Below are 13,078 nucleotides of genomic sequence, written 5' to 3'. Positions count from 1 at the left end.
TTTGATTCTTTCACATCAAATCTTCGGACAATAATTTTATACAATAATACAATACATACATTGTGATTCATTAATTTTATAGATGTTTTCACTCCACCCTAAGTAAATATAATCTTTTCATACCTCAAACAACTACGATGACTTAAAAATTAATTTATTTGTCTTAAGTCTAAATTAAAAATATATACAACCTAAACATTTACCTACATTGTTGATAATAAACATGCAAAAAATTAAGTTGTATTTAAAGAAATATGGTGTCGAAAAAGCATAGAATTCCAAACATCAAATCTCTTTGCTCCTTGTATTATCTACAATTTGTTGGAAATAATTTTTCAAAAAAACCATAATAACAAATATTTATTTATTATCTATTATTGATTATAAATAGAAATAAATTGCTTTAAAAATACATAACTATAAATATTGATTTAATTTAACTAAACAAAAAAAAATAATTTTAACAAATTACTAATCAAAATCAATAATAGTAAAGCCCCAAGGGTTAACTTAATTAGTTGAGTTCCCATCACTTTTAACAAATTACTAATTAAAATCAATAATAGTAAGCCCCAAGGGTTAACTCAATTAGTTGAGTTCCCATCACTAAAGCACCTTGCTAATGAGAGGCCACAGGGTCAATTTTCCTCGACACCCTTGTAGTTAGGCTTGCTAATAAGCTGATAGTATGGATCTACCTGGATATTTCTTCGGAAAAATAAATAAATAAAATCAATAATAGTAATTTAACAACAATATAAGTAGAGTGAAAATAATTTTCTTTCACTGCCCTTTCTTGGATTATTTATCAACAATCAAGTAAATTGAAGATTGTACTTTAAAAAATAACAAAATAACTTCATGAAAAAAAACCTAAATTGGTATAGCAATAATTTAAATGGTGAAAAAAATATCAGTTCATTTACTCTTTGCTTTAATTTGCAGCATTGTGCTCATGATGTTATAATAAAATTTTCAACTGTGTTAATATTCAATTTCCCATGGTAAGGCGGAAAATTAAACCAACAACTTAACACTTAGGAGTGTCTTAACAATACAAATCATGTCTACAAATGCATTCCACTTAAACAAATGAGTATTTAATTTTTATTAATTTTTCATCAAGATTTCCTAATTTTTAATGTTTATTTCTTTACATAAAGCCATTTTTCATTACATGAGACAAGAAACGCGAGATTTATTTCTTCACTATTGAAATACATTTCAGTTTCTTGTCTTTACATATAAACCACTCTTCATTATTTTCACTTTGAACGAGCGTACAAAGTGGATCCATTTAACAAATTTGTGTGGAAAACTTTCTTTCTTCTTGGTAGAGTATTTGGATTTTGCTCTATGTATGTGCATAATTCTTTCCAAAGGAAATTTGTTTGTGTAATTGGCTTGCTTCTCCCTCCCTAAGTATTCAATCTAGTTAGGTAGAGAAGCATTGTCAAATGGTAGGGGATAGTCATGGTGGTTATTGCCTTGGTTACTAAAAAGCTTCGTAGATGCTTGGCCATCTATAGAGGTTTCTTAATTTTGGGTAATTAACTTACTCTAAAATGAAATAAGACATTCAATGTGTTCCGTGTAATATAGATATAAACAAAACATCTAAAGAAAAGTAATTGCACAATGATCCAGTCCAAGAAAACAAGGTTTTCCACAAACCAATTAAGCCTTTCAACCTTTTCAGCTTATTATCTTATATCAAACATTTGTGCAAGTTTCAACCAATTAACATTTCATTGAGTATATATCTACAAATCAGTGATTTTGGGGTCAAATCCCACAAAGCAATTCTATACCTGATCTTCAAATTCCTTCAAGCTTTTGAAAGTAAAACCAATGAATTATCAATATAATTTTACCATAATAAAAAACAATTAGAAGACCTTTAGCGAGCTCAAATTGCTCATCCGTTAGGCTTGAACCAACATCTCTTCTAGAGAAATTCAACAATTCTAATTTAATAATCGTATCGGCCTCTCTTTGTACCTTTTGGGACAATTGCTAGTCCATATATATATATATATATATATATATGGTCTATGTCTATGTTTCCATTATGTGCAATTGGATAGTTGATTTTAAATTTTTTGTTATAATGAATCGAGTCTGCCCCTAATGTGTTAATTTCGTGGTTAGTCTTTAAGTTTTCATTACAATGGGTTGGGCTCATCTACACTGCGTGTCAATTTGATAGTTGATTTAAAAAAAAATCTCGCAATGTATCAAGCTGTCCTAGGCTAAGATTTCAAAATCGCTATACATTTAGCATTTAAAAAAATTACTTTTGGTATAATAACTTTTTCATTCAGGTCTTCATTTAAAAAAAAAAAAAAATTAGTCATAAATTTTTCCATAATGTCATGCTTAAAATATTTTGAAAATTTAAGATTGTTCTGTAGTCATAATCTTTGGTTTTAATTTCATGGTTGAAAAATTGTTAAGATTTTTAATGTTTTTCTATGTCGTGATATTTTATTTTTAATGTTATGGCTAAAAACAATTAAAAAATATTTTTTGCTTAGCACCATGCTTGAAAATTGTTGGAATTTTAAGGTTTTTCAAAGAAGTGATATTTTAAATTTAATCTCATGCTTAAAAATTGTTGGAATTTTAAGGGTTTTCAAAGACGTGATAGTTTATCGTTAATGTCATACTTGAAAATCACTGGAAATTTAAAGTTTTTCAGAGTCACGATATTTTGCTTTTAACATCATTAATAAAAAGTGTTGATAATGTATGCTGACAAAAAAAAAACCGTTATTCTGACATCAACACTTTTTGATTTCAAGGTGTTTTTTGCACCAAACAAAATGGATTTAATTGTTTTTTACTGCTATTTTTAAAAAACATTGAAAATTTACTCTGAAAAAGAAGAAGAAGAAGAAGAAGAAGAAGAAGAAAATTATTCCGACATTAACACTTTTCAATTTCAATGTGTTTTTTCATGTTTTTTTGGGATTTTTGGGCTCCAGTACCCGTTTTGAGGTAATAGTTCCCGTTTGATTGGTAACTATGTTATTGTAGATATATCTCATGTGTTGTCGTGTGTGTGTTGTTGCTATGGAGATCAGATGATGTGTTTGAGTCGTATCATCTAGAGTATGCACTTTATTTCTTATATTTCCTTTTCTAGATGTATCATGTTGTTATTGATATATATTTGGATGGCTAAATCGTATGTCTATATTACATGGAGAGAGAATATGATGTTGCTTATGATGTGTTGGATATTCATATGTTTGGTTCATGATGCTTTATATTGTTTCTAATACATAGAGAGAGTGTGTTGAAGACATGAGGTTGAGGAGAAAATGAATATGTGTTGTTGATGGTGCTATATTGCAAAATACTTTATCACTACTGTTGGTGCATATATTAGTGATGCTATTGTGGCTCTGTTATACTGCATGTATTGGTCCATATGTTGCAAGTGTTGCTACTTATTGATTTGTTACTCATGATTTTTGTTGATGATACAATACGTTACCTATTGTTGAGCCTAATTGATGTTTAGTACATTGATATTGAGAATGTATATGTTGTTTGTTTTATACATACTGCTATGTTGCTTCTATTAGTTGATTTGGTTTTTAATTCGTATGTGGAGCATGGTGGTTGCTAGTATTTATCATGTTTTTGCTGCATAATCTTCATTATTGTGATGGTGATGGCCTAGGTGTTGATTGGCCATGTACTAGCATATGGTGTTGTTAGTACCTCTATTGCTTCTACATATGGAGAGCTTATGTCATCGCTCATGGGGGCATGGGGGCTTACTATATATATTTTATATTTGATTTTTTCTGTCATGTTGTTTTTTTATGTTTTATTACTTCTTATTATTTTTTACTTTTATTTTTTTTCAATATCTGAATTTTTTTTTTTTTTTTTGATGTGTTTTTTTCAATATTTGAATTTTGCATTTCTATATATTTTTTATATTTGATTTTTTTTGTATTTTTTTTATGTTTTATTGCTCATTATTATTTTTTAATTTTTTTTCAAAATTTGAAGTTTTACATATATATATATATATATATATATATATATATTTTCAATTTTTTAATTTTTTTTCTTATGTATCTTTCATATATATATATATATATATATATATATATATATATATATAGGCTCTGTCGATGTTTCCCATTATGTGCAATTTGATAGTTGATTTTAAATTTTTTGTTATAATGAATCGAGTTTGCCCCACAATGTGTTAATTTCATGGTTGGTCTTTAAGTTTTCATTACAATGGGTTGAGCTCACATACATTGCGTGTCAATTTGATAGTTGTTATTATTTTTTTTTATTTTTTATTTTTTTTAAATCGCAATATATTAAGTTGTGTTAGGCTAAGATTTCAAAATTGCTATACATTTAGCATTTAAAAAAAATTACTCTTGGTATAATAACTCTTTCATTCAGGTGTTCATTTTTAAAGTTTTTTTAGTCATAAATTTTTTCCATAATGTCATGCTTAAAATATTTTGAAAATTTAAGATTGTTTATAGTTATAATCTTTGGTTTTAATTCCATGGTTAAAAAATTTTCAAGATTTTTAATGTTTTTCTATGTCGTGATATTTTATCTTTAATGTTATAGTTGAAAACAATTATAATATTTTTTCTTAGCACCATGCTTGAAAATTGTTTGAATTTTAAGATTTTTCAAAGAAGTGATATTTTAAATTTAATGCCATGCTTAAAAATTGTTGGAATTTTAAGGGTTTTCAAAGACGTGATATTTTATTGTTAATGTCATGCTTGAAAATCATTGGAAAAAGTTTTTCAGAGTCACGATATTTTGTTTTTAACGTCATTACTAAAATTTTTTTAAAATTTACTGTGCACATAAAAAAAAAAAAAAAATTTCAAAGTGTTTTTTTTCGGTATTTTTGTGCTCGAGTACCCGTTTTGAGGTAACAGTTCCCGTTTGATCAGTAACTATGTTATTGGTAGACATATTTCATGTGTGTGTTGTTGCTATGGAGATCAGATGATGCGTTTGAGTCGTATCATCTAGAGTATGCACTTTATTTCTTATATTTCCTTTTCTAGATGTATCATGTTATTGATATATATATGGATGGCTAAATCATATGTCTCTATTACATGGAGAGAGAATACAATGTTGCTTATGATTTGTTGGATATTCATATGTTTGGTTCGTGATGCCTTATATTGTTTCTAACACATAGAGAGAGTGTGTTGAAGACATGAGGTTGAGGAGAAAATGAATATGTGTTGTTGATGGTGCTATATTGAAAAATACTTTATCACTACTAGTGCATATATTAGTGATGTTATTGTGGCTTTGTTACGCTGCATGTATTCGTCCATATGTTGCAAATGTTGCCACTTATTGATTTGTTATTAAGGATTTTTGTTGATGATACAATACGTTGCCTATTGTTGAGCCTAATTGATGTTTGGTAAATTGATATTGAGGATGTATATGTTGTTGCTTCTATACATACTGCTATGTTGCTTCTATTAGTTGATTTTGTTGTTAATTCCTATGTGGAGCATGGTGGTTGCTAGTATTTATCATGTTTTTGCTGCATAATCTTCATTATTGTGATGGTGATGGCCTATTTGTTGGTTGGCCATGTACTAGGATATGATGTTGTTAGTACCTCTATTGTTTCTACATATGGAGAGCTTATGTCATCGCTCATGGGGGAATTGTACTTGATGCATATTCCATGGTTTGTATTATCATTGTTTCTACTATATGAAACATATATTGATTATCATTGATTTCATGCACTTATGTTATAACATTATCTTAGGATGCATAGAGGAAAAAACATCTGTGTGTGATTGTAAAATCCATGTATTATCATTGTTTCATCTTTTGGGCACATTACTCATGGAGATATTGATGGCGTCTAGTATGTCTTGTCATTAGCTATGTATGGGTCAATGGAAGTCCAAGTCATGTATTATTTTGTATATCATTGATGTAGCCCCACTAGATATGGTGCATGATGTAAAATTGGGTCCATAGAAGTAATGGTTGATGATAGGTGTAGAGGATTCATATGTCAGGCCTGTGTTCTTGTCATAACCATGTATTTTCTCCATTGTGTTATGGTATGGTGATATGGTTGTTGTCATTGTATATCACTGATCAAATTCAGTTAGAGTCTAGTGAAGAGGATGTGTTGCTTTAGGATAAAACATAATGTGTTCACGGTTTCATTACATGCTTAGGGGTAGCATGCTCAATTTTCAGAGATTGCATGGCATTGGCTAGAGACTTGCTGGAAGCTAGTTTTCTTGTTTGACATGCTTATTTTGAAGGAGATACTTCTTGGTTTTCATCTGCATGGTGTTGAGTATGACAGGTGGAGCACTTATCTCATTTGGCACATTATTGGAATTGTCTTAAGTGTTGGTATGGCCCTTTGATATTGATGTCAAAGGGGGAGAGAATTCGGATGGATAGAGATCAACTTCAGAGTTGCAACCCCGAAGTTGGATTGTGTATGGAGATCAACCTCAAATGTTGAAGTTCAAGATGAGGTTGACATCAATGCGAAATGGGGAGCTTTTTGGGATTGTAGTGTTGGCATTGATGTCAACAGGGTCATGATTCTACTTGGCATATGCGTATGTCAATCCAATGATGATGAGAGATGATTGTTTGGTTGTTGCAGTGTTCAGTTGGTTGGTTCTATTGGTTCGCGTTGATGTCAACTTGGTTGTGGAATGACTAGTGGAGGAGATTTGGAGGCTAAGTAGAGATGGATTCTAGAGTGTTGTGTTGGTTGAAGATGATGTTGTTGCAGGTGGTTAAATTGTTTTTATAGGTGTTTCATATGCTTCTACATGTGTCAGAAGCATTGGAGATGATGCTACAATCCATGAGTCGTTGTTACTTGTGTTGGAGGTTCCTTTACAAGAGTTGGAGATAGTTGGATGACCTTATGTTGCCACTGCAGGTGTTGTAGATGCTACTACAGGTGCTAGATATGTTGCTACAGGTGTCAGAGGTGTTTGGATAGGTTCTTGTTATTTCTTGAGGAGTTGGAGGTGTTGGTCATGATGAGGAATTTCGTAGACTAGGGTCACATGTTATTGACTTGTTGCAAAAATTCTTGGCCTAGATGTCATCAGTTGAAAACTTATTACAGAGTCTTGGAGGTGTGTTTAGAAGTTGATGAAAGTGTCCATGAAGTTTGGAAACTCTTTTAGATGATTTGTTTGAGTTTTTATCATCCTCTGCCTCAATCGCTACCATGAAGGCTTATGCATGCGACTAAAAGGCTCCAGTCGTAGGAGACAGGCCTGTGAATGCAGATGAAGAGGTCCATTCGAGTTTAGATAGTGTTTTGTGTGAAATTGAGCTTTTTCACAAAAATTTCTCTGCATTCCTTGCATAACTCAGCTAGTTCTGGTGTTATGAAGATGTTCTTGATAGAAACTTTTCAATATATGCTAGGAAAAGGTAATGGAGCTTCTAGAAGTTGGTTAAATTTGAGAATATCCATCAAGTAGTGGAGAGAGTGGTTCAATCAAGTCAATGAGATCAACACTTTTTATAGTGAGCGAGGAGATGAAATAATGTTTGATTGCAGGTGATTTTGGAGATTTTTTTCTCCTAATATATTCTCCAGTTTATTGTTTGAGGGTAACATCAAGTTGTGAGCAGTTTTACTTGTTGCAGAGGGGTTTTAGTTGATTTGTTGATCAAATTATTTTATGCAGTATTGATGAGATTGTGTTGCATTTTTGGTGTGGATTGGGTTTTTTATTGTGTGCTTTGAAGATATGTTGTTGTGGTTCTCATGTTGACTAGATATCAGTTCCATTATGAAAATGTATAAAATCAGAACCGCATAGAGGGATGGAGTTGGAGGACATTGGTGAAATCAATGTAAGTGAGTCATTTTCTCAATAAAATGGTGATTGGATAGTTCGGAAGAAATTGGGTGAGGCTCATTGGTCATGGTGGCCTCCAGTAGATCAGAATCTATAGATTCCATTTATAGTTCAAGAGTAACTAGGCGAGGATCGTTGGTCATGGTGGCTTCTAGTTGATGGTAGTTCATAGATCCACATGAGAAAGAGATATCCATTTGATAGTAGCCAACTATAACTCTATGTAAATAATTTTCTTAACATAATAGAATATTTGATCAACATGACAACAACAGGTGGTTCTTTCCCTCGAGGGTTTTCCATCAGAAATATTTGCGTCATGTGCGTTGATTTCTTTCATGGTTTCATGATTATATTTGATGCTCTTATCTCTACTTTTTCGTTCTATTTATGCATGTCTTAAATGATTAATAATTTGGAAAAATATATATAAGAGCATTCACTACTGATTCACACCCCCCCCGCCAAAGTAGTGATCTAGTTTCTAAAAATTGGTGTTAAAGCCAGGTTCTCAGTTGTAGCTTGATCGTTGGAGAGTGGATTTGGGAATTTTGGACGAATTTTGCAATTTTTTTCAAATGGATCAACAAGGAATTCCATTACTTCACAAGGGTAATTTTGCAACTTGGAGCATGAAATTAGATCCATATTTTCTATCTCTTGATGAAAATATTTTGTTATAAGTAGAGTATGGAGTTATAGATGAATTCAATGATTTGGCTAAAAAGATTATCTTGCATGGGATTTCAAGATCTAATCATTTGTATGTGAGACATTGTGAGACTGCAAAAGAGATGTTGGAAAGGTTGCAAAGTTTGTATCTTAGAGGAAAATTGCAAATTTTATAAATGGAGAACCATACAAAGAATTCTACTCTTATTGCAGTAACAAATCAAGCTTCCCCGCAAGACGAAGATGGAATTCCTAGTGGTATCAATGATGGATCAAACATCAATCTACAGGAACAAAAAAATCAGATTAGAGGCAAAGATGAAGAGAAATCAAATATAATGATCCTAGAAGTGGAAATTAAAAGGCTCAAAACTGAAAATAAAGATCAACAAATGTTGCTTCAAATGTTTGATGAAAAGGAGTGTGCTTACAAAGAAGAAATTTCAGACTTGAAAAATTAGATGGAAGAAGGAAAGAAAAGTGAAATTGGAATGAGGAAGAACAAAAATTAGTTGGAGGATGAGGTCCAAAAATTGAAGGCTGAAGCAATTTCTACAAGGAAAGAATTAAAGAGGTTCAAAAACTAGTGCTCAAGCATCTATAAAAAAAATCATAAATTGTTGGAGCAATTATAAGCAATGTGAAAAATAAGAATCATCAGCCATACAAGACACAAAATAAAAAGTGAAGAAGGCCAAAGAAGAAGAATATAATTGGAAGATGTTATAATTATGGAGTATGTGGACATATAGTTGCAATTTTCAATAATGAAGAAATAAATCCCTCTCATGAAAAGGAGCATCCAAAGTAGAAGCTACATAAATCCTACATGCAAAGAAGATCGCCATCATTTAGGTATTATTGTTATTATTGATCATCCAATGCTTTTGGCCATAGGGATATTGACTACAAGGAACATGCAAGGGAAAAAAATCAGATCAGTAGAAGATATGAAGATATTCCTCAGTTCCTTGGTCACATTAGATGTTTTGTGGGTGACAGTATTGGCCATAAGGCCAAGGATTACAATTTTCCCATGTGTTACAGGAGATCGAATCAGATAGAGGAAGATATGCAAGGCTAACCGCACAAGAAGAAGAAGGATCAACAGATGAACGTTTGGAGGAGAAAAGAGTAGCAACGAACTCCCACCAAAAATTGAGGCCTGCTTGGTCTCGAGGGGAGCATATGATTGCATCATGAGTTGCATGTAGATTCTGTAAAAAAATTTGTTTTCCCACCCCGGTTTTCAGTTTCTCCTTATTTCTCCCATGTAGTTAAATGCCCATTCCCATAACCATACATTTAACAGACTGAAAAAAATAAATATTGCTGAAAACACAAATTCTGGAAATTTTTCAGAATGCTGGAAATTGCAGAATTAAAAATCAGCAATCAAAAACAGCCATTAAAACACATTAAAACACTGATATTTTTGGTCAACTTGACCCTGGAAAAACCCCCTACAACTCTTGGAGAAAACCAGTTTGAGAGCTCTTCTTTATTTCTAAAAATTGCCTTTTTACAGTGAGAATTATTCAGCAAAAAATCAGCAAGCAAATTTACAACTTATCTCATTTCCCGTGCCTCACAACAATCTGGAAATTACAGCAAACAGGACATCAATAAATGCTGTACGGCCTCCGTTTTGTGTGCAGAAAAATCAGCAAACTGTTCCTCGATTTTTGTGCAAAAATCTGCCTTTCACTATGTGCTGAATCAGCTGTACAAATCTGCTCAACTGCTGCCTTGGAATGTGTGCCAAGCTGCTGTCTCCTTCTCCTCCCTGCTCATAAATCTCTCTTGCTCTCTTGCTCTCCTTCTCCCAATCTGCTCATGAAAGAATGAATGACCTTTTCCTCCTTTTCCTCCTTTAATATAACTCCAAGTGACTTTTGGGTGATCTCTAAATCCAATGGCTGAAATAGATTTAGATCAATGGCTGAGATTAAATGCTCATTTAAATCTCAATTTCTATTTTTTAATTCACCCCACTTTAATAAAGACCCACTTAGTCATTTATTTCCAAAGTCACTTTTCCTTTCTAATTTTTCATTTACTTTAAAATTAGACTTAGTAACTTTATCACTTAAAGTCACTTTTAAATTAGATTTAACTTTATAAAATTATAAAGTCACTTTAGGAGAAAAAATAAATTCTTTTGGACACTTTTCCCTAGGCCAAAGATCAAAGCCTAAGGGAACCACTTGTCCTCCGGTACCAAATTTCAACACTCCCTCTTATCGAGGAAGGTGTTCCTCACCACACCCATCTTGTCTCTGAAGTAGACATGCTTGCCCCGTGGTAAGGCTTTGGTAAGGATATCTGCAACCTGCTCATCAGTGGAAATATACTCAAGCTTCACAACTCCCTTCTGAACATAGTCTCTGATGAAATGATATCTGATCCCGATATGCTTTGACCTGTCATGAAATACTGGATTCTCCGTGAGTTTAATGCAACTCTGATTATCACAGTAAATCACTGAAGGTCTCAACGGCTGACTAAATAAGCCAAACAACATCTTGCGAAGCCAGATAGCCTCACAACTAGCTAGACTGGCTGCCATATACTCTGCTTCCGCTGAACTCAGTGCTACTGACTGTTGCTTCCGGCTGAACCATGACACTACTGCTGAACCCAACCCAAAACAACACCCTGAAGTGCTCTTCCTATCAGAAGCACAACCTGCCCAATCAGAATCAGTGTACCCTGCCAATCTCACTCCATCTCCCTGCCTGTAGTCTAGACCATAATCAACTGTCCCCTGCAAGTACCGCAAAATGTGTTTTGCAGCCACCCAGTGAACCTTCCTAGGCTCACACATAAACTGACTCATCGTGTTGACTGCAAAACAGATATCTGGTCTAGTGTTGACCAAATACATCAAGGAACCAATTAGCTGCCTGTACAATGTGGGATCCACCAACTCGGAATCCGAAGCATGAAGCTTCTTCCAGTTGGTGATCATCGGTGTCGACATGGGTCTACAATCCTCCATGTGGAATCTGCTAAGGATGTCCACAATATACTTCCCCTGCCCCAGGAAGAAATGCCCCTCCTCCTGCCACACCTCCAAACCCAAAAAGTAATGCATCAGGCCAATGTCCTTCATCTCAAACTCCGCCGCAAGATCTCTCTTGCAGTGCTCTATGAGTCTCTCTGCACCTGTAATGATCAACTCATCCACATACAGCACCAGAATGAGAGGCTCCTCACCAATCACAATAAAGTAAAGGTTCGGGTCTGCCTCACTCTTTGTGAAACCCATCCCCTGCAAGTATGCATCTATCCTGGAGTACCAAGTTCTGGGAGCTTGCTTCAGGCCATAAAGGGCCTTCTTCAATCTGCACACATGGGACTCCTTCCCATGCACCTCAAAGCCCTGTGGCTGCTCAATGTACACCTCCTCCTGTATGAAGCCATTGAGAAATGCGGTCTTCACATCCATCTGGTGGATCTTCCAACCCATCTCTGCTGCTATCGATATAATGGAGCGGATCGAAGTATATCGAGCCACGGGAGCGAAGGTCTCCTCATAATCAACTCCCTCTACCTGGGAGAACCCTCTAGCCACAAACCTCGCTTTGAATTTCTCAATGCTGCCATCTGCAGCATGCTTTACCTTGTAAAGCCATCTGGAAGTAACCACGGATTTGCCCTCAGGCCTCGGCACCACCTCCCAAACATCATTCTTCATGATAGAAGAATACTCCTCCTGCATGGCCTCTCTCCAGACCTGCTGGCTAGCTGCCTCCTCATAGCTAGAAGGCTCAGAGTCAAGGATGCTGGTAACCATCGCCATATAGCTACAAAACCTCTCAGGTGGTCTACTCTCTCTGACCGGCCTCTTCGGCTCAGCAACAGATGTGGCATCTCTCAAGGTGTCCTGAAGCCACTTGGGCTTCCTCTTCCCTGAGCGCACTTCTCCCACTGGAGAATGAAACTCCTCCTCCTCATCATCATCAGTAGCCTGAACTCCTGACTGTCTGTCTGCTATCCTCCTGCCTTCACCTGAACCTGTAGAAGCTGAGGTACCGTGTGAACTGTCCATCAGTGGACTCCCTAGTGAACTGCTCTGCATGCTGCCCGGAGCACCACCCCTCTGGCTCGGCGAGCCACTGCTCACTGATGGACCTGACATCCTCATAGATGTACCTCCGGATCCTCCTGATCCCTGCCCACTGGATCCCTGCGACTGACTCAACTGCTGCTGAGGGTCTGGCTGATCCAGATACTCTAACTCCCGTGACCTCCTAAAGGCCCTGTCCTCCTCGAACTTCACATCCCGTCTGACAACAACTCTCCTCTGTGCAGGGATGTAAATCCGAAAGGACTTTGAGGTCTCACTGTAGCCCACAAAGATACCCTTCTCTGCGGTGGGCTCTAGTTTGGTCCTCTTCTCCTTGGGTATATAGGAGTATGCAATGCATCCAAAGATATGAAGATGACCAAGATCAGGCTTCTTCCCAGAGAAAGCCTCCTCCGGAGTCATGTGCCCAAAG

General features: G+C 34.9%; 1 protein-coding gene across 1 annotated transcript in view; it reads right to left on the bottom strand.

Moving 5' to 3' along the window:
- Positions 1–402: 402 nt before the first annotated feature.
- LOC149212058 (MADS-box protein SOC1-like) overlaps positions 403–13,078 on the bottom strand; it is a 232,254-nt gene continuing 219,578 nt past the window's right edge. The window contains exon 3 of the mRNA XM_089391673.1: positions 403–708. Within this exon, the coding sequence (XP_089247799.1) occupies positions 639–708 (70 nt within the window). The 3' untranslated portion in view covers positions 403–638. The remainder of the gene's footprint in view (positions 709–13,078) is intronic.

Source organism: Pinus tabuliformis, chromosome 1_1, assembly GCF_031772625.1.
Source record: "Pinus tabuliformis cultivar Carrire ecotype Pingquan chromosome 1_1, CPIR1, whole genome shotgun sequence".
Lineage (NCBI taxonomy): Eukaryota > Viridiplantae > Streptophyta > Pinopsida > Pinales > Pinaceae > Pinus > Pinus tabuliformis.
This window is presented reverse-complemented; position numbering and strand designations above follow the sequence as displayed.